At 47.4% G+C, this 22588-nt stretch overlaps 1 protein-coding gene across 1 annotated transcript in view; it reads right to left on the reverse strand.

Moving 5' to 3' along the window:
- Positions 1-3068: 3068 nt before the first annotated feature.
- The window catches only part of RIMKLA (ribosomal modification protein rimK like family member A), an 84862-nt gene continuing 65342 nt past the window's right edge, over positions 3069-22588 (reverse strand). The window contains exons 4-5 of the mRNA XM_040428754.1: positions 7174-7377; positions 3069-3659 (exon numbers count right to left, since the gene is read on the reverse strand). Coding sequence (XP_040284688.1) covers positions 3211-3659; positions 7174-7377 — 653 coding nt within the window. The 3' untranslated portion in view covers positions 3069-3210. The remainder of the gene's footprint in view (positions 3660-7173; positions 7378-22588) is intronic.

A 22588-nucleotide genomic window follows, 5' to 3' on the forward strand; every position in this document is an offset into this window, starting at 1 on the left:
ATGCATTTTGGTGCATTCCGTTTCGTTCAGTTTAGTTTTGTCCCATTGACAATGAATGGGGACAAAACTGAAGCCTTTTCTTCCGCTATTGAGATCCTATGACGGATCTCAATAGCGGAATTTAAACCCTTATTGACCACCCATATGTCTTTTTACGGCGATCACTAAGGGGCCTTAGGCTGGGCCGCCGCTTTTTTATGGTGGCCCAGTCTAAACGCTGCAGCAGCAGGGAGCGGGGGGCCCGACTCTCACATGAGAGCCACGGCCCTGCTCTAACAGCCTGGAGCGGCAGGATCGCGGGGTGCCAATGTGTGTGAAGGCTGGCTAGGGCTCGTGTAGGCCCCAGACCAGCCTTTAGTAATTTCCAGCAGGCGCGCCTCTCTGGCGCAGCCTGTTGGTCAATGTCAGAATAGCACTGATATCAGAATGTTGTCTGTTATAGTCCCCTTGTGGGACTATTAAGTGGTAAAAAAGAAAATACGCTTTTCAATGAAAAAATAATAATAATAATAATAATCTTGCTCATATGTTTGATATGACAGAATTGGTAATTTATTCTTAGTTGCCACCGAAAAAACATAATAACAAGCGATCAAAAAGCGCCATTTACCCCGAAATGATACCAATGAAAAATAAAAGTCGTCCCGCAAAAATCAAGCCCTCACACAACTCCATAGAAAGAAAAATGAAAGTCTTGGGAAGCGGCAATGCAAAAACATTTTTTTCTTAAAAAAATAAAAGAAAAGGATTTTATTGAAAAAAAGGAGTAAAACGGAAAAAAACTAGATGTATTTGGTATCACTGTAATCATAATGACCCAGAGAATAAGAATATTATGTTATTTATACCGGAAAATTAACGCTATAAAATTTATAATGTAAAAACGTAGTGGCAGTATTGCTGTTTTTCCCATCTCGCTCCCAAAAAGAGTTAATAAAAGTTAATCAGAAAGTTATGTGTACCCCAAAATGGCGGTATTAAATACTACAACTTGTCCCGCAAAAATCAAGCTCTCATAAACCTATATAGACGGAAAAATAAAAAAGTTATAGCTTTTGGAACTCGACAATGAAAAAAAGGAAGAAAAACGTTTGGTCAGTAACAGGCTGGTCACTAAGGGGTTAAAACGCTAATGTGAAAGTAGCCTTACTTTTAAGAATTTACTTGGTTGACCATAATATAACAAGGGTTACCCTGACTCAGTAAATCATCTGAGAGCCCTGTCAAAACTGATATAAAGCCCAATATTTTTTAGTCCTATTTTATACCGACAGCACATGCAGCCCTACCGCTCATGGAAACAGGGGTCCTATCCAGCTGGAAGGAGGTGGCCATGCACTTGTGAAGTCTAAACCCGGGTACACACTTTGTTTTGTCGATGCAAGGAAAAAAAGGTACCAAAAACACACTGTAAAAAACACACAGTTTCTTATCGCGATTGCCAGAGTTTTATTATGCAATTTTTTTTTACGGGTGGAGCACATTTATTTAAAAGGGTTTTTCAGGATTTTTTTTAACTGATAACTTATCCTCTGGAGAGGTCATCAGTATCTGATTGGTGGGGGTCTGACACCCAGGACCCCCGCTGATCAGCTGTTCTGAGAAGGCAGTGGCGCTCCTGTGAGCACCGCTGCCTTCTCCCAGCTTACCAAGCAGAGCGCTGTACATTGTATAGTGGCTGTGCTTGGTATTGCAGCTCAGCCCCATTCACTTGAATGGGGCTGAGCTGGTCCTAGGCCACGTGACACATGAACGTGTCGTCACTTGGCTTAGAAAAAGCAGAGTGAAGGCCGCAGCATTCTCAAACTGCTGATCATGTGGGACCCCCACAATTAGATACCTATGACCTATTGTCACGGTACCGCCTATGACAGGGACTAGAAGATCGAGGATACTGGCTGTACGTGATTGACAGCCCCTTTGGTTTCACCTTTCTGTGTTGTTGCTGGGGATGACCACACCTCTTGTATCAGGTGTAGCTTAAATGGTCATTTCTTCTCCTCTATTTAGTCTGGCCTCACCCATCATGCTATGCAGTTGATAGCTCCTTGTTTGTGAAAGTCCTGGTGTTGGTTCTCTCTGAGTTCCTGCTCCTCCGCATACCTACTGGAAGTTAAGTTTATCTTCTTTGTTGTTTGTTGTTTTCCCTTATCTGCTGATATTAGGCCTGAGGGGGTCTCCTATTCTTTAATCTGGGAAGGAATAGGTCATCTGTGTCCTGACACTATCTGCAGGGCCTTGTTAGGTGAGATTGGGCTTAGGTTCCTGCGTATGAACATTCCTACCATCAAGATCTGTTCGTATTGATAGCAGTCAGGGCTTGGCGTAGGGACTCACTAGGTGTGACCATTTCCCTTTAACTAGGTTCCGGGCCTAATACCTTTTCCCTTTCTTTCTGTGTTCAGTGTGGAGTGTATTTACCACACTGCGCCGTGACACCTACCGTATACAGAGCATACGTAATCAGTTAGAAAATCTTGGAAAACCCCATTAACATGTTTTAAGTGTAAAAACACATGTGTAATTACCGCATTGCACATCTGTGGCAATTGTGGTAAAGGCAAGGTTTCCACGCCAAGGTCTCCACGCTCCCCAGCCTCAGGGAGTCCATGACCTGGCTGTCTACAAGTCCAATAGACTACATGGTTAGAATAGAATTTTTGGGTCTGGTGTACCTACAACAACTTTAAACCGGCTCTGCCCATGACTGTTGCAGTGGCTGCCGCTAAGAACCCCATAAAGGATGTATCTACGGCACACATTCTTTATCCTAGGATGATCTAAAATACTAAACTAAAAAATAAATACTGAAATGTCACCAGCGACTTTTCAACCTACTTCAACAATCAAGTTTATCCCATTTAGTGTCATTGATATATTAATTAGAGAGAGCACCGAAGGATGAAGATAAGACTGCTAACTCCACTATTATACACCCATGAGGTGGGAATGCTCTTTCTCATGGCACCCAGAAATTTTTGGCCAAGCATGTTCCCCTATACACAGCCAATTTTTATTCTACAGGTGCAAATAATAAATTAGATCCCATGAGTAACATTGCTACTGATGAGACACAAAGAAGCAGCAGAATTGTTACATTTTTCGCACAAACATATTGTTTTTCGTTACTTAATTGCAAGCCCCTGTTGAGCCAAGTTGGCCACTGTGATTGATAAGTGCATTCATTTACATCGGTAATGAAGAGGTAGTTTACTCTGCGACATCATTACAGATGCTATCTGTTTGTATCGGGGAACATGGCTTTGGCGCATTGATAGAATCCCTGATTTCCTTTACATCAGAAACACTATTACTACAGTGTGATCCATCACCGGTCGTGTGAGCGCTGGCAGATGCAAGTGCTTTTGTCTCATTGATTTCTGGGGGGCTGGATAATGGAGATAGCAGAGACGACTCTTTTGATGGCCTTCTGGGGAGAAGAGATATTGCATAATCTGCAATTATACCGGCAAGATCTAGTTTACACGCCTGGTCAAATTCAGTAAAACCAACATTTGCATTAGCCTCACAAACCAGGAACGATCCATTATCCTTCAAGAGAAGATCGATGCCGCATATGTCCATCCCCAGGATGTCTGACACTTGCATAGCTAATAGTTTGCCTTGTTCGCTAAGAGGAAAGACCGTGCCCACGCCACCTGTAACGTAAAAAGAAGGCAGGTCAAATAATATTTTAGAGGGTACGATAAAACAATCCCAGGTCTGTTTTTTCTTTTCATATAGTTATGTCCTAAGTTGCAGGCACATTCGTTTCTTCATAGACCCATGCAAGAGGAGAAGCTAGCTACATCCACCCTCGCTAGAGTAGTCGAGGCTGGTGCTTAATTTAGTGCAACTGCCCTCTCATTTTACTTTGCAAAGTAGATATTTTAAAGGGGTTTCCTGAAGGTTCAATATTGATAGTCTATCCTCAGGATAGGTCATCAATATCTAATCGGAGGTGTTAGACACCCAGCACCCCCGCCGATCAGCTGTTTGATCTGATCTGATCACGGGAGTCAGACCCCACCGATCAGATATCAATGACGTACAAGCTAACAATACTGGACTCCCAGAAAATCCCTTTAACACTATTAAATTCTTTCTGGTGACTAACCTCCTATATTCCCCAAGAAACTGGATTACTGTCTGTGTTCTAAGAGCTGTATTACACAGCCAGATTCTACAGGCGATTGTCGGGAAGGAAGTGTTCCTTCTCAGCAATCACCTGCTCGCTAGTGGAGGAGACCTCTGCTATTACATACACCGATCTCCTCCACCGCATGGGGAGGATTGATGGCTATGCCATCGCTCGAACCCATGCTGTCTAGTTATTTGCCGGCAGCAGATCCTGATTAGACAGAGCGATCTGCTGCCGGCAAATCGTGATCTTTGAAAAATCATGATTGCCCGTGTTTGCTCCTTCATCATGTCATTACCGGCAGTATTAGACTGACAGATGATGGCTAACGCGTGTTACTATGAACGCTTATTAGCAATCATCTGGCAGAAAATCTGCCTGTGTAATACAGCCTTTACAGGCAAGGCCTCCCCAGTTACTAGTCAGTTACTTCTCCATACTAGCTTACAGACACAGATCATATTTCATATATACAAAAATCCAGAATACCCCTTTAATTTTTGGGGATTTAAAAAAAATTTAAAAAATAAAATAAAAAGCAGGTTAGCAGCAGTTAAGACATGTCATTCCTCAATATTAAGCCTTATTCGGGACATTTACTAATCTGAAATACGCCTAAATTGCGCTGCTATCTGCCTCTTTGCCCCGCTCACGGCAGGTCTAAAATTGTGTTTGTGGCGTGGGCGAGAAAGGGGGCAGGGCCATCTGATTTACAATTTTCTACGCCTGTTTTACGTGTAGAAAATGGTCTAAATGTAAGACAGCTGGGAAACGTTATTACATTTAGAACTGGTGCTGGATGCGTCGAAGTTATGGAGAGGCCGGCGCCTCTTTATAACTTCGGTCTGGACTTAGAAAGTGCGTATCAACCGATATCCCCACTCGGCTCTTAATCACATTCAGTTTAAAAAAAAAAACGCACCAAAACCACGTTTTTCTTTTATAATTGCTTTTCTATCCAAAATCGATATAGACATCCACCAACATGCCTATTGGATCCCCGAAGTAACCCAAAGGACACATACTGGACTTTATATAATGTATGGACATTTTCTACTTTGTAATATGCGCTTGTAAAAAGTGTTGGTGGATGTCTGTCTATATCGATTTTGGATATAGAAGCAATGATAAAAGAAACATGTGCTTCTGGTGCGTTTTTTTTTTTAACTGACTAGTGACCAGGATTGGAGGCTGAGCCTCCACAAACATAGGATATAGGGGCTCATGCACACGACCGTTGCCTTTTTTGCAGTCTGCAAGTTGCGAATCCACAAACCACAGATACCAGCCGTCTGCATTCCACACTTTGCGCAATGGAATGGCTGGCCCCTAATAAAACAGTCCTATCCTTGTCATCCTATCTTTGTCCGTAATGCGGACAATAAATAGAACATGTTCTATTTTTTTTTTGCGGAATGGCCACGCGGACACGGAATGCACAGTCATTTTAAGTTGTTTTTTTTTTTTTGCGGAAAACGGAACCGACATGGGAACAAAATACGTTTGTTTGCATGAGCCCTAAGGGACATATTTGAATCTGTTCTTTCTTTAGAGCCACACCTGGTTCTGGCTCAAAATCAATGATTGAAATCACTGACCAAACACTGACACTGTGCCACCAATTCGTTTGTGGCACAGTGTGCGCCCCCCCCCCCCTCCCTCCCTCTATTGTAATAAATCGTTGGTGGCACAGTGTGCGCCCCCCCCCCCTTCCTCCCTCTATTGTAATAAATCGTTGGTGGCACAGTGTGCGCCCTCCCATCTCCCCCCCCCCCCCCCCATCATTGGTGGCAGCGGAGTTCCGATCGGAGTCCCAGTTTAATCGCTGGGGCTCCGATCGGTAACCATGGCAACCAGGACGCTACTACAGTCCTCGTTGCCATGGTTACTTAGCAATAGTACAATAGTAGAAGATTCATACTTACCTGCTGCTGCGATGTTTGTGTCCGGCCGGGAGCTCCACCTACTGGTAAGTGACAGCCTCAGGTCTGTGCGGCGCATTGCTAAATGAACCGTCACTTACCAGTAGGAGGAGCTCCCGGCCGGACACAGACATCGCAGGTCCCAGGTAAGTATGAATCTTTTACTATTGTACTATTGCTAGTAACCCGCTGCCACCAATGATCGGTGGGGGGGGAGATGGGAGGCCGCACACTGGCCACCAATGTTGTTAATGCTATAGAGGGAGGGGGGCCAATGGGGGGCGCACACTGTGCCACCAACGAATTATTACAATAGAGGGAGGAAGGGGGGGCGCACACTGTGCCACCAACGATTTATTACAATAGAGGAAGGGGGGGGGGGCCGCACTGGCCACCAATGATATTCAAACTGGGGAGGGGGGGGGGTCTGCCCCCTGCTGCCTGGCAGCCCTGATCTCTTACAGGGGGATATGATAGTACAATTAACCCCTTCAGGTGCGGCACCTGAGGGGTTAATTGTGCTGATCACGGCCCCCTGTAAGAGATCGGATGCTGCTAGGCAGCAGGGGGCAGTCATGTACACAGTTTGTAGTATATTCTAACTAGAAGCGTCCCCATCACCATGGGAACGCCTCTGTGTTAGAATATACTGTCGGAAATGAGGTTTCACGATCTAACTCATATCCGACAGTATATTCTAACATAGAGGCGTTCCCATGGTGATGGGGACGCTTCAAGTTAAAATATACCATCGGATTGGAGAAAACTCCGATCCGATGGTATAAAAGGGACTCCGGACTTTACATTGAAAGTCAATGGGGACGGATCCGTTTGAAATGGCACCATATTGTGTCAACGTCAAACGGATCCGTCCCCATTGACTTGCATTGTAATTCAGGATGGATCCGTTTGGCTCCGCACGGTCAGGCGGACACCAAAACGACTTTTTTTTCATGTCCGTGGATCCTCCAAAAATCAAGGAAGACCCACGGATGAAAAAACGGTCACGGATCACGGACCTACGGACCCCGTTTTTGCGGACCGTGAAAAAAAACGTTCGTGTGCATGAGGCCTAAGGGTTATACTCCACAAATGTCCAAAAACACTTACCCAGGCAGCAATTACTCTGCATCCTGCCATCAGTGGAACATCTCAACATGGATCCAACAACGCGTCCACCAACGATCACCACACGGATATCTTTCCCATGAGACTCTGTCACGTACTTCTGAAACAGGTAGGGAGTATCATGCCGCACTAGATGAGATATGTCCAACAAATGGTGTTTATCCCGAGCAAGAAATACAGCTTTTCCTGGAGAACAGACAAAAGCAATGTAATAATGTTAACTGGCTGCCAGCTGGAAAGCCACCTTAGCAGTGATCTGTTCCCTTAGATCTTGGACTATACATTTCATATAACGTTACCCTGTGCTTATTGTGCCCCACCATTCAAATTTTTTATGAGCTGTCTACATTGATGGTTGACGGGAAGTGGCATCCGGTCTAAGCACACTTCTGCCTCAGTGAACTGGTGTCACTTTTAAGTCCATTCAGGTACTTTATTGTCAAAAATATGGACCCATGCTAGTTATGTGTCATGTGTTCTCTATATCAAACCGATTCTAGGTTTTTGACATTTCCTGCTTTTTACAACAGAAAGCGTTGAATTAAGATTGTATCTTCTTTTACTCAACATGCGGTTACTCATAAGTACTGAAAGAGCCGACAGCTCATGACTCACTTACATGGTGTATTCTACACTACATATTGACTGAATATGATTCACAATTGCCTTTTTTGTTTTATTGCACCCGGCAGGCCACTTGTTATCGCGGCGGCATGTGTTCTCCACTAAGGACATCTTTCTAGAGCCATATCTTGGCTTCCCTTCATGTGGGGCAAAGATTCTGTTCACCGTCATAAGCCTGGGATGTCAGTAGGAGCTATGTAATGTAAATGCGATAGACAACTGGCTTGGAAAGGCCATAAAGTACACCCGATATAATATAACTTCCAGCTGAACACTCCTTAGCTATTTCACTGCCTGACCCTTCCGATGGCGACTTATGTCAAGCAAACCCTGACATCTACAGTCGGAGGAAAGTAGGGCATCTCCATACACATTAGCTGGCTGGCTCATCCTGCTGAAATCAATTGGTTCAATCAGCAGTTATCTGATGCATATGGACACCTTAAGAGCCGTCAGCAGATGAGGTGCTGGCTTATTTACTATCTGAGTCATGTCTCAAGGCCTGTTTAAATGGTTGAACATTGACTTATAGGATAGCTACCTTACATCTGGTGGCATCAAAGGCAGAGCTTGGTAAGAGCTCATATTCATCCCTTTCTTCCCAGAATTCCAGAGAAGCATGAATGGTCTATTAGTCTCCTCACACCAATTAAGGCGTTCTCTCCCCAAGGAGAGATAGTATCCCCCAAGTGGGCACCTTCTGCTGGGCCCTGATTTGGAGGCTGAAGTGAGACATACACATTACATATAAGATGAAAAAAACAAAACAAAAAAAAAAAAACTAACTTTTACTACTACTTTTTAAAATACTACCAACCTTACCATACCAGGATGCCATTATCATCATGCTATTATCTTCAATGATGCTATGACCTTTGTATTATTTACCTATGGTCCCCTGATGAACCAGCTCTACTTACACTGGGGAAACGCATTGGGACAAGCATCTGATTCACCTGCAGGGTCACAGTAGGTGACAGCAAGGGCTTAGCCACCAAGAAGTGGGGTCGCCCCTTTCGGGGTGGGTGCTCAACTTGTAGGCAGGGGTAGCCTTAGGGCTATATTAGGGCTAAATTCTCTCCCCCCTTCCTGTCCCGACCTCACTCCTCGTACGCTTAACATCTACGCCTACTGTCTCCAAACTGTAAGTGATTGAATTTTTTTCCATTTTTGGACTACAATATCAAGGATACATCCAAAGTAAGACTCTGCATTCTAAAAAAATTGGCATAGTAGGTTATCGTGATTTTCTACAATTTGTGGGGCAATATTTTAAAATGTAGTAGTAAAAGTTATGTTTTATATGAAGGGTCATTTTTCTCTCTGTGATATTTTGTTTATGTACCTTTCGACCTCATAAATTTTTGTCAGCTATAGCCTTACATATAAGATGACCCAAAGGCAGATGTCAGAAGAAAGATTTCAACATACCCAATCTCTTTGTTCAGGTAGTGCCTCTGAAAGCTGCTTATTTCTCCCTTACCATTCTAATAAACATGCATGCTCAGCCAAGCCGAGCATGCATGCTTATAGTGGAGTTGGGAGCACTGACCGACTTTATGTTTTTCTCCACTATGAGCCAACTTTTAAAGGGATTGTCCAGCCTTTTATAAGTAATGGCCTATTCTCACCGACCAACTCATCAGGTAGTGATGGTATCACGGTGGGGAGTGGGGGAAACCCCCCACCATACAATGTAGGGAATTTAGGAAAGCAACTAGGCCTGGATGCTGGGATCAGGGAGCAGGTCACCTCCTATAGCGTCCCTAATCCTCGCCCTGACCTCCTAACCGCATGAGTGAAACCAGATGGTAGGAGGGCTAATGCACCGGAACCTCGGACCCTAACTGGCCTTGATGGCCTAGGTGCAAGGAGAGGCCAGCACACCAAGCAGAGGACAAACTCGACATGTAAGTGTCCTGTGGCAGAATGACAACAGACCACAGGACCACAACGTCACTTGCCTGCCCACAAAAACTAAAAGGAACGAGTCGTCTGCACCACAACCACTGGATCCTGTGAAAAGCACTGAAGCCCAAACAACCAAATCTGGACTCAGTACCAACACCAAACACAGGAGCAGTGGTAACTGCATGGACCACCATGCTGCAAGATGCTTGGTGGACCCAGACAACACTGCTTAACTGAGTCATAGTTCCCCCTCCGAGGAACCCTAGGGACCCCCTTCCGGAGGTACAGGCAAATAGGGAAAATGTCAAACAACCATGCTGGACTACAAACACCAAATAGACCAGACATGAAACACCAAATGACATACAACAAGCACCCAGTACATCACACACCATACTCAAAACAACAAGTGAGGATAGGTAAAGGGATAGAAACAAAGGGAAGACAAGGTGATGACATCGCAGATGACATTGATGTCAAACTAAGATGGCCCTCAGATAGCTTCCAAGAAAGGAGCAAGCTCCTTCTCATACAAAGGCAGATATAACAATGATCTCAGTCTCACAGCAACAGTATACTAAGAAATCTGAGACCACACCCAGCTCCACCTTGCTCACACCTTAACCCTGTGCACACCAGAAAGGAAGGGCAACAGCCTTAAAGGGAAAGCACACATGCATGCAATACAACAACACGATGCCACCGGCAACCAGCATGCGCAGAGAAAGTGTCACGGCAAACTACCTCCAAGCCGTGACAGATGGCCTATTTCTGTACAGGTATCTTTTCAGTAGCCATCACATTATCACAGGCAGGACTACAATGACAGCTATCACCTCTGTACAGATAACACAGGATCCACCATTCACAATAGGTGATATCGCAGCTTAGGGTACTTTCACACTTGCGTTAAACTTTTCCGGTATTGAGTTCCGTCCTAGGGGCTCAATACTATAAAAAAACAGTTTATCCTAATGCATTCTGAATGGAAAGCATTCCGTTCAGGATGCATCAGGATGTCTTCAGTTCAGTCACTGTACGGTTTTTGGACGGAAAAAATACCACAGCATGCTGCGGTATTTTCTCTGTTCAAAATTCCGGAACACTTGCCGGAATGCCGGATACAGAATTATTTTCCATTGAAATGCATTAATGCCGGATCCGGCTCCAAGTGTTCCAGAAAAACGGATCCGGTTTTGTGGTCTGCGCATGCGTGGACCTTTAAAAATGTGAAAAAGATAATTACGAGATCCGTTTTTCCGGATGACAACCGGAGAGACGGATCCGGTATTGCAATGCATTTGTGAGACAGATCCGCATCCAGATCCGTCTACAAATGGTATCCATTTGCATACAGTTGCCGGATCCAACAACGCAAGTGTGAAAATACCCTTATCTGCTCCCTCCTGACCTCTGTACAGATCACAGAGCATGCCTAGAAAACTCTCCCATAGAAGTCAATGATTCAGCCCTCTAGCCATTGTGTCTATGATCCATGTAGCTCCTCTCAAAAGTCAGGAATTCTTAACATATTTTAGGCCTAGTGACCAGTGCGAAAACTTATGACAGCCCTTATGATTTTTTTTAAACATAGATAGTGACATGGAAATTTAAAGCAACATTTACCAAAAGCACTAAAAATATGCTTAACAGAAAAACGTGATGTAAAGTATAGGTCTTTTTCTGGTGCCTGGGACCTAGAAGCCAGAGGTAGACATGCCATTGGTACAGCCTGTACAAGGGGGCCCATACCGCTATTAAAAAAAAAGGCAATAAGTTACCCTTGGCTCAAAATTACTGAGAGATTCTGATTGATTAGAGGAAGGACAGATTACAGAGTCATGGTTAGGTAGAAGGAGCACCATGATGAGCCCCTAATTCTTGAAAAATTAAGCGTTAAATATCGAGGGGCCCACATGCTATTTTTGCACAGGGGCCGTCTATTGTCCGCCTCTGCCAGGAGCTTTTGGTTCTGCATAGTCATACATGCCATCCCTATTGGCATGGCTAGCCTATGTCATACAGCCATAATACACAAAGTGCATGAAGCCTTAGTATGCATGCATTCTTTGCTGAAAGTGACATTCTAGATTACTGGATTCGAGATTAAAGGGATTCTCAGAGCCTGGGCACCCCATTTCATATGCCAGGCAGGGTTCAGGGGTTAAAAACAACAAAAGAGTCTCCTGTCACCAGGGGCGTTGCTAGGTTAAAACATTAGGGGCCTGGGCCCCTGATGTTTTGTCCCAAGCCCCGAAGGTCCTGCCTGCCAGCTAGATACAACTGTATTGCAGAGGATGGCAATACAATTGAATCTTATGAAGTTGAAGAGCTGAAGGACCTGTGTTGACATCGCAGGTCATGTGACCAGTAAAACAGGCAGTGGTTGAAAAGGACTTGCGATGATGTTGCAACGGGCGGCCTCCCCCTAGGGCCCTCTATATATAAATAAAGTAGGAATGCCGAGTGGTATAGTGCGGCCTAAAATGTCTCTTATTGTGTGACACGGTGCTCCTACCTGGATACCGCTGAACCCCAGGCTTTGGCTCCGAAGCAATAAATAGGGAGAATAATTGAGGGATAAAAGAATAACTGGAGTCCAGACCTTAAGATGAAGTTCATTGGCAGCTTTACTTTGCATAAACGTTCTCCAAAACAGTTTACAGGCTTTGTCTTGGTTCCAGCAGGCTTTAGCATGAAACTGGCAGGCAAACTCAACTTTGCTATATCTGTTTCTCTCTGACTCTGCTGTACTGACAGGCTGGCTGTATAACTCAGCTTCTTCTGTATGCTGCACTTCTTCTGTTTGTAGTCTGACTCTAGGTTATGTAGCGGTCAGGGGAGGAAAAGACTGCAGGGCAGGATTCAAATACAGTACAGCAGACAAGGAGGCTGAAGCAGATATTGGCTTTATTAAAGGTCAAAATATAACGGCCGGAAAATCAGATTAACAGTATTGTGCCGATGCACCAGAGGCGCAATCGTCAAATGACAGAAACAGTGTAAACAGGTTTACATAAATTTACAGGAAAAATAACTGAACTTTGCATCTAAACAAAATGCGCTCTAAACAGCAAACACATAAAAAATGCAAGCTACTCTCCTCTAATATTTTCCTGTCTGTCCCTGCTAAACAGGGCACGTTTCTAAAACACACTGACTAAGTCTCCTGCTCTATGTCTTACCACAGATAAGCACCGGTGCACACTCACATTTCTGCAGGTACCTGCTTGTCTTGGTCTGGCACGTGAAGGCAGGTGCAGTCTGGCTCCTTATCCGGTTGCTTGCTTGTCCCAGCGCAGTCTTTACCTCTCTCTCTCATACTGCAGGTGCAGGCATCCACATAGTTCAGCTCTGACAGGAGTAACCTGTCCTGTCACAGATCTCTGAATTGAACACTTTGCTCCTCTGGAACACACTTTGCAGTCTCTGATGATCTGTCCCACAGCAGCCAGGAAAAATCACTTTATAGTCCCTCATATCTGTCCCACAACAGCAGGCTCTCTCTGTACACCTCAGCAAGCACGCCACACTCAAGATCTCCAAGCCCAGGAACTTGAACTCCTCCTACATCCTCTGGAACAACAGCTTCATTTCTTTCTTTAAGGCACAGTGGCCTCTTATGGCCGGAAGAAGGCATAACAGTCTGTGTGAAATATTATCACTGGAGATGCATTTATTAATTCTAGAGGATGACCCTTACATGCCTCCCCACTTAAAGGTGGCCATCCTCGTCCTTGCTATATAGTCCATGAGAAAGGAATGGTTAATACAACTTCTAAACGGCAGTACAAAATTGTCCACAATACATACAGGTGGACCAAATGAACTCATCGGCAGCGTACCTGTTTGGTGGAACCCCTGCAGTAAGCCTACTGGATCTCCGGAGGTCTTGACTATCTGTTAAGACTAGACTCTCCCCACTGGGAGCTGCCAACCTAGAGTTATCCACTCAGTAGGAGATTCAGGTGTGGTCGAGGGTTCCTCCTCATTGCGAGCCGGTACTGGTTCTGTGGCAGGAGCTTCATTACCTGTGACCTGGGAACTTTCCTCAGTGTGAGGAACGGCCCACCAGTCTTCACTATCGTTTTCATTGGGGATAATAAAGTCTGAGGACGGGACAGAAGGAGGTGTCCTCTGAGCAGGTGTGGGATCTTCAGAATGGCATGGCCGTAGCATATTCCTATGAAGAGTCCTTGAGTCTAACTCCTCATTTTCAACCCGTACTTCGTAGACCAGACCATTGGGGTACACTCTCTTGATCACTTCGTATGGCTGTACTTCCCAACGCTCGCTTAACTTGCCTCTGGGAAGTTTCTCTCGCACCAGTACCGGGTCCCCAGGCTGCAACGGAACCTCCTGGATTGGAGGACGGTCAGTATGTGTTCTCTCTTGCAACCGATGACCGGCAGATGGTCTGGAGCCACTGACGGTGTTCTTTCACCCATGAGGTGGTCGAACGTTCTACTAGGTTCTCTGGTTGTTCTAGGTTCAATTCAATGATTTCCCGACCAGCTCTTCCGAACAGTAACATGTATGGGGTGTAGCCGGTGGTGGTGTGGACCCGATTATTGTAAGCCCAGACCAATTCAGGCAGATAGTTAGGCCAGTGTGTCTTCTTGTCTTCTTCTAGCGCCTTCAGCATTTGAAGCAATGTCCGGTTAAAGTGCTCGCAGGCCCCATTCCCTTTGGGATGTTGTGGGGTTGTCCTGGATTTTTCAATGCCATACAGTCGGTGTAGCTCCTCCATCACTTTCCCTTGAAAACACGCTCCTTGATCTGAGTGAATCCGCTTCGGACACCCGTAGACCCGGATGAAGTCCTGACAGACAGCCCGAGCTGCGGGCTCAGCCGTCTGGTCCCGAGTTGGGGTGACCACTGCAAACTTGGAGAAGTGGTCAATCATGACCAGGCAGTACTGTAGGCCTCTGGCTGATTGTCCCACGAGGAGATCTATCATTAATACTTCCAGCGGTTCTTTGATCTGTATGGCTTTAAGTGAGTTCACACATTCAACACTGTCGACAAACTTCCTCAACCGTGGCCTCCAGTCGCGGACAATATACATAACGCTGCAGCCCCTGGTAGGTCTTGACTGGCCCGAAGTGACCTCCAAATTCATGGGCTTGTTTGGCTATCTCCCGTGCCACGCTTCTGGGAATTACTACTTGCCACTTTGCCTCTAGGTCAGCAGGCTGCTGCCACTTGCGGTACAAAACAGCTCCATGAACTTCCAGTCGGTCCCATTAATGTCAAATGGACTTCATCTCAGCATCTAGGTCAGTCCTTTCTTCTCTGTCGGGTTTCCTTTGCTGGGTTATCCAGCCTTTCATCTGCCGCAGTCCAACATCTTTATCTTGTATTCAGCCCCATTCTTCATTAGTTCTGCCTAATACCTTGGATAGGGCACGGACCTCCCCACTTGTCTGCGCCGCGACTGCTGGGGGTGTGAACTTTCTTTTTGTTCATTGAGATACCCTACCGGAGTTTCAAAAGTAATCCTCGACAGACCATCGGCATTAGTGTTCTCCGTAGCGGAACGGTAGCGAATCGAGAAATCATACTTTGCAAGGCGAGCTGCCCAATGTTGCTCCAGGGCTCCCAGCTTGGCAGTGTCCAGATGAGCCAGGAGGTTGTTGTCAGTCAAAGATCTTAGCCCCTGTCAGATATCCCGCAAATTTCTCAGTCATGGCACATACCAGGGCAAGGAGTTGCAGCCAAAAGGGACTGTAGTGGGGGTTTCGCTCCGTATCCCGCAGGGACCTACTGCATAGGCGATAACTCTTTCGTGTCCATCGTGTACGTGCGACAGGACTGCCCTGAGTCCGTAGAGGCTGCCATCAGTAGACAAAAGGAATGGTTTGTCGAAGTCAGCATAAGTCAAGATGGGGGCCGATGTCAGGGCTTCTTTCAGGGTCTGGAAGGCCTCCTCCTGCTCCTGTTCCCAGAGAATTCTTTAGCTGTTGGGTCCTCCAGCCGTTCCCCTCAACAACTCATTCAGAGGGCCCGCTATCTTTGCGTAGTCTTTGATGAACCACCGATAATACCCAGTCAGTCCAAGGAAGGCCTTCAACTCCCGCAGCATTCTAGGCACTAGCCATTGTCGTATTGCAGCCACTTTGTCTTGGGATGGCAGCACTCCATCCAGGGACACCGTATGGCCCAAGTACTCGATCTCCCTCTTGAAGAGATAACACTTCTTTGTCTTTACCTTCAGGCCATGGGCTCGCAGTTGCTCGAGTACCTTCCCTACTCGATTCAGGTGTTCTTAAAAAGTAGCGGAGTACACAATGATATCGTCCAGGTATATCAGGGTGGCTTCAAAATTCAGGTCTCCCAGACATCTCTCCATCAGCCACTGGAAGGTGCCAGGAGCATTAGACAGCCCGAATGGCATCCCATTGAATTCAAATAGTCCCATAGGGAATATGAATGCTGTCTTCGCCTTTTCCCGCTCTTCCACCGGTACCTGCCAGTTCCTGCTTGCTATATCCAAGGTGGAGAAGTTTTTTGCCCGTCTTAGAGCTGTCAGAGACTCCTCAATACGAGGCAGGGGGTATGATTCTCACATGGTACACGCATTCAACCGCCGGCAATCCACACAAAATCGAATAGTGCCGTCCTTCTTCTTGACAAGCACCACTGGGGCTGCCCAAGGACTCTGGCTACCCCACACCACTTCGGAATCTATCATCTGTTTCAACAATGTCTTCACTTCTTGGTACAACTTAGGCGGAATCTGCCAATAGCTCTCCCAAATTGGAGGAGTATCCCCCGTCGGTATCTCATGCGTGATAGCATCTGTGCAGCCAAAGTCATCGGCATGGCGGGCAAACGCCGTCTGGTTCTCCCACAGCATGGTTTCAACTGCTCGCAAGCAGACCGAACTAAAAGTCTTTACATCTTTACATCGATCTCCATTTGGTCAAAGATGGTTCTCCCATTTCATTCTGGGGTTCCGCACGTCTTCCAAACAGCGTCACCTACCAGAGCGAGAGTCACTTCTATCCGACTCAGTACTTCTCCCCGATGTAGGTACACACGAGCCAGTTCCACTCCTGGCGTCAAGGAGACTTCTAGATGTCCCATATTCACAGCTTTTATGGGTACTCGTCCATTCTGGACCACCACCAGTGTCCGGGCCGCCAAGGCATCCAGGCCTAGCTTCCCTAGGCCCACCGGTTCAATGATAACCTCAATACCTTCAAGTTTGCGGAAGGTTCCCACGGGCAGTGTCAGTACAGTCTCCCGGCCAGGGGGGAGGGTGAGGGTAGCCCTTCCCGTCACTCGGATAGTACCCACGGGCTGATGTGCTGGGACACTCTTCTATGTCCCACATAATCGGATCAACCGTTCAAGGGCTTTCTGGGTGGGTTTGTGTGGAGTGGCTTGTTTTCAATAACTCAGTCCCCATTTAGTGAACATGATCTGATCCAATTCTCGCAGAATATTCATGCCCATTATCACCGTTACATCCTCTTTGAACATCTCGGGGACCAGCAGGATACCTTTTCTCCCCACTTCTTGCCCACCTATCCGTACATTTATCCACATGACCCCCGTGACAGGTATCTGTTGTTGATTAGCCGCTGTAACCCGGACCAATGTCTCTCGCTCTGGCTTGGCCAGCGCTTGAAAGTAACGGTTGAAGAATGACTCAGGCATAGTCGTCACCTGTGATCCGGTATCCACTAAGCAGACAACAGGGACACCTTGAAATTCAGCTCGTATGGTGGGACACCCTGCAACCAGGTGTTCGGAGCCATGCTGGGTAACTTGGCTCTCCACTTTCCCCACAGTACGCCCTACTACTGCCGGAAGTTTAACGGTAGTTCTGGGTGTCCAGCCGGATCACTCCAACACTCTCTGGCAAAGTGTCCATAATTTTCATACCACCAACACTGTGCCTCTTGACGGCCTTCTCTTTTCTTGCGTGCGGGGGGTGCCCTTAGGACTTGACTGACTGGCATCAGTGGAGAATATTAAGAAACATGGTGAGAAGGTAAATTAGGGTGAGGATATTCTGGTGTAGGAACCCACGGGGTCGCCTGAAAGGTTTGTTGTCGTGCCGGATAGGGAGCCTCAGGGGTATAACACGACCCCATCTATTTTTCCAGGTGCGTCAACTTTTCGTGCATAGCACTCAGGGAGCTCTGCAAGCCTTGTACCGCCCTGACCAGGACCTCTTCATTCTTTGTAACCACCAGGCGTGTGACGGTCTGGGTTCGTATCAATCCGGAGGTATAACTTTCTTCTTTGCTTCGTGCCACAGCCTCTGTCAATATTTGTCTAAAGGTTATTGTAGGGTCCACCCTGACTCATTCCCGCAGGGCCTGTTTCAGGGGATGCTGTAGAGCCCTAGAATTAATTTTTCCCGCAGTATCCGGTCCACAGGTCCCAGGCCGGCTACTCCATCTGCCTCTTTATTCTTTACCTCGGCCAATACTTCCTGTAGCACCGTCGCATATTGTGAGACCCCTTCATCTTCCCGCTGAATCCGGTAAAATGTAGTTCTGAGCTGACACACATTAACATCATGCATTTTGCCTTCAGCGGCCTCCATCTCTGTGACTGTACCCTGCTCGCAGCGCCACTTGTAGCGGTCAGGGGAGGAAAAGACCGCAGGGCAGGATTCAAATACAGTACAGCAGACAAGGAGGCTGAAGCAGATAACGGCTTTATTAAAGGGCAAAATATAACGGCCGGAAAATCGGATTAACAGTATTGTGCCGATGCACCAGAAGTGCAATCGACAAATGACAGAAACAGTGTAAACAGGTTTACATAAATTTACAGGAAGGATAACTGAACTTTGCATCCAAACAAAATGCGCTCTAAACAGCAAACACATAAAAAATGCAAGCTACTCCCTGTCTGTCCCTGCTAACCAGAGCACGTAGTCTCCTTCTCTATGTCCTACCACAGATAAGTACCGGTGCACGCTCACAGTTCTGCTTGCCTTGGTCTGGCACGTGAAGGCAGGTGCAGTCTTGCTCCTGATCCGGTCGCTTGCTTGTCCCAGCGTGGTGCATCCATATAGCTCAGCTCTGACAAGAGTAACCCGTCCTGTCACAGATCTCTGAATTGAACACTTTGCTCCTCTGGAACACACTCAGTTGATCTGTTGATCTGTCCCACAGCAGCCAGAAAAAATCACTTTATAGTCCCTGTAGCTCTGTCAAGTGGTACTGTCACAGTCGTTACCTCTGACTGTGACCTTCCGTCCTTGCTCGTTCGGTGCTCCTCGCTGAAGTTTCGTTCCTGTGTTATTTGTGGTTCTTTATGGGTTAACTCCCCTGTGTGCCTATTTGGAGTTAATCCTCTGTCTGCTCCATGGGTGTGGCTTCTCTGCTGCACCCATGGAACTTGTATATAAGGCTGAGGTTTCCTCAGTTCTGGGTCAGCTCTCCTGGTGTGTGTTGTCTTGTCCTGCTCCTTGTTTGTACTCACTCTCCCATGCTGCTGACCCATGGGATCCGTGTCTGTCTGTCTGTACTCTGTGGGTTTCCTACTTGTTCATTGACGTCCTCTTTCCTATGTTTCTGTTATCTGTTCTCCCAGTTATGTTTGTTATGTTATATGTCTCTGTTCAGCAAGCCCTTGCTGCACCTTTCTTTGCAGCAGAGTGCAATGCGCAAGGCCATGCAGTTTACTACTGGTGGAGCAAGTCCTTCTCTGCTCATTGTCACTCCTGTTTCCTTGCTATGTACTCCTGCTTGTGTTATTAGTTTCCCTGTTTGTATTTGCCTGTCTGTTATGTATACCTATGTGACGCTCCAGAGTGGACCCTGGCAACTTCCTGCTGCAAAGTCTAACCCTACCATCTGGGGCCCTAGTGAATACCAGGAGTTGCTTAGTCACGCCCCTCTGGAGTATTACTAGACAGTGGCGCAGTCGGGGTTTTCTCCCACTGTGCTGACGGTACATAGAGCTCATGTTTTGTCTGTGCTGCCTTCCCTGGTTTTTGTTTGTGCAATAAACTCTTATGTGTCTGTACCTGATTTCCGTTTGTTTATTGCTTGACGATGCGGTGGTCTCTCCTGGGACCTCCAACTCGTGACAGAATGAACAAGTGACCTTTCTGTCACGGCTGAAGATGGGGGAAATCCTCAGCCGTGCGATGCCAGATGATGTTATGGCTGCTAGGCCAGGAGAACAGGATTAGGGAGCAGGTCACCTCCTACATCATCCCTAACCTGACCCTGTCTCCTACCTGCATGGGCCGACCTTAAAGGTAGGAGGACCCATGCGCAGGAACCTAGGAGCCCTGACTTACCCTCCGTCCGGTCCCTGGGCTAAGGAGCAGGGTAAGACAACCCACTCCTCCTAGGCACGGAGGAGCAGGAGTCTCAATGGCCAAGCTGCTGGAAAAAGGGGAACATAAACAGCTCTATGGATATGGCAGGTGAAGAAGGAGTTCCACCTACCTGCCACAGCCTTGCTGACTGGATCCCTGTGCTGGCAGGGTGCAGATGACAACGCATCCCAACACAGGGACCCAGATCCATAGCTGCACAAAATCACAAGGAAACATCAAATAGAGATCACACATAACTAGACATAAACTTAAATGTGACATTATGGTTTTGACATATGGTTTTGACCACAGGGGTGGCTCTCACTGGCAGGTATAAAACACAGGAGGCTGCTACAGCTAAGCATGGCTGAAGCAACCTGCAGCCCGGGAAAACCAGTGAGGCTATATAGGCCAAGAAGCCACACCCCACAGTCGGACACACCCAGTGAAACACAAACACACTAGGAAGGGAGTTAACCCTTCCAGCACCAAAGAAGGGAAACACACACTTAAAAGGAGAAGTGTCCAAACAACACACACACTGTGGCTGTTGCCGCAGGCAACGACATGGGTGGCACTCATGTCCGGGGAGTCAGCCCGAAGGCCGGGACACTGCCACCACATGTACACACAATGACCAAACGTTGCCACGGGCAACCACAGTGAGGGGAAGATGTAAGTGCACACCACACAAAACACAGAGTGTACACAGACATACATACACACACACCTAACAGAGAGGTTGCTAGGTGTAACCGCATGAAGATTGCCGCCAGCTGCCTAGCACCAGCTCAGGCTGCTCCACAGCGGCAATACCAAAACTACAACGTGTTGCCCGCGGCAACCACAAGTGAGGCAGCACACTAGCGGCCCTCACCTGTGGTTGAACACCAGAACCAAACCACAGGCAACCGCATGCGGTAGAGGAGTCACGGTCATAGCCATGGCCATGACACTCCCACCCCTCAAAGCCCCCCCACCGAAAAAAAGAAAACTGGTGAGAGACTAACACAAGGGGATAGGAGAAGGGAACGTCCACTCTCAGGACATGGTTCCCAGAAAGTCGCTGTCAGCTGCATCCTCTCCCAGCACACAACACAGCCAGTCCGACGAGGCCTGCAGCCCGCACCAGCGACACAAGAATGGAACCACTGAGAGTGAAAGAGGGGACTCTCCACTCACGTCCCCACTCCAGTCGCTGCCAGCAGACACTTCTAACCAGCACGCAGCCAGACCACTTACGGAGTGCTACCAGCAGACGACCAGGGATGAGAACATGGAGAGGGACGAGGGATCCCCAACACGGACACGGAAAGTAAGGTGGCGGGAAATAAGCCACCAACCGTGCCGTTAACGGAGATCCCCCAGGAACGCTCTCCCTCTGGAGAACGCGCATGCAGGCCACAAGGGGATGGCACTGCATGCTGCACCCTCTTTCGAAGGTATGCATACCGCATACCAAAGAAACACCACCGTGTAATAAAACTCAGGGGACGCCAAACAAGGCAACGGTGAAGGAATGGCGGGGAAACGCCACTCACCGCGCCGTCAGAGGCGAAACCCCCAGAACGCTCTACCTCCGAAGAGCGCGCATCTACCCCTTACGTAGACGGCGGTACATGCTTCACCCTCTTTCGAGGGAATGCATACTCCCACCCCTCAAAGCCCCTCCCAACAACAAAAGGGGAAGGTTGGTGAGGCACAAAAAACAATGGGAGGGGGGGAGGGGAATGACAAACCAGGAGACACCAGCACGGACACGGTGAGAAAGGAATGGCCGGGAATGCCACTCACCGCGCCATAACCGGTGATACCCCTATAACGCTCTTCCTCCGGAGAATGTGCATGCACCCCTTCCGCAGATGGCGGTACATGCTGCCCCCTCTTTCGAGGGACGCCACGCGAGAAGCGACTGTGGTCGAAGATGAGGGGAAGTGAGGGGAAGATGTAAGTGCACACCACACAAAACACAGAGTGTACACAGACATACATACACACACACCTAACAGAGAGGTTGCTAGGTGTAACCGCATGAAGTTTGCCGCCAGCTGCCTAGCACCAGCTCAGGCTGCTCCACAGCGGCAATACCAAAACTACAACGTGTTGCCCGCCGCAACCACAAGTGAGGCAGCACACTAGCGGCCCTCACCTGTGGTTGAACACCAGAACCAAACTGCAGGCACCCGCATGCGGTAGAGGAGTCACGGTCATAGCCATGGCCGTGACACTTTCACAGAGTTTTTTTTGTTCTGTTTTCTGCTTATCTGTGGTGTGTGTGCATTCTGTATTTCCCTCTTTATGGTGACTTAGGTATCGGATTTGGTTGCCTTGGTTTACTGGCTGCAGTGTTCTCCGTGTATGCTGGTTGCCAGGGGCGACGTCCGGTGTAGCCTTTTTAGCTTGCAGTTCTGCCTACGGCCGTGTTTTCTGTTCTGTTATCGGTGCAGGTATCTGCTTCTGTACTCATGCCTCCGGAAGCTGACCAATCAGTTCTTGGCAGACATGCCATTCTCTGCAGTTCATCATGACTTTTGTGGCCGTGTAGGCTGGCTGCATTCCTCTTGG

This window comes from Bufo bufo, chromosome 1, assembly GCF_905171765.1.
Source record: "Bufo bufo chromosome 1, aBufBuf1.1, whole genome shotgun sequence".
Taxonomy (NCBI): Eukaryota; Metazoa; Chordata; class Amphibia; order Anura; family Bufonidae; genus Bufo; species Bufo bufo.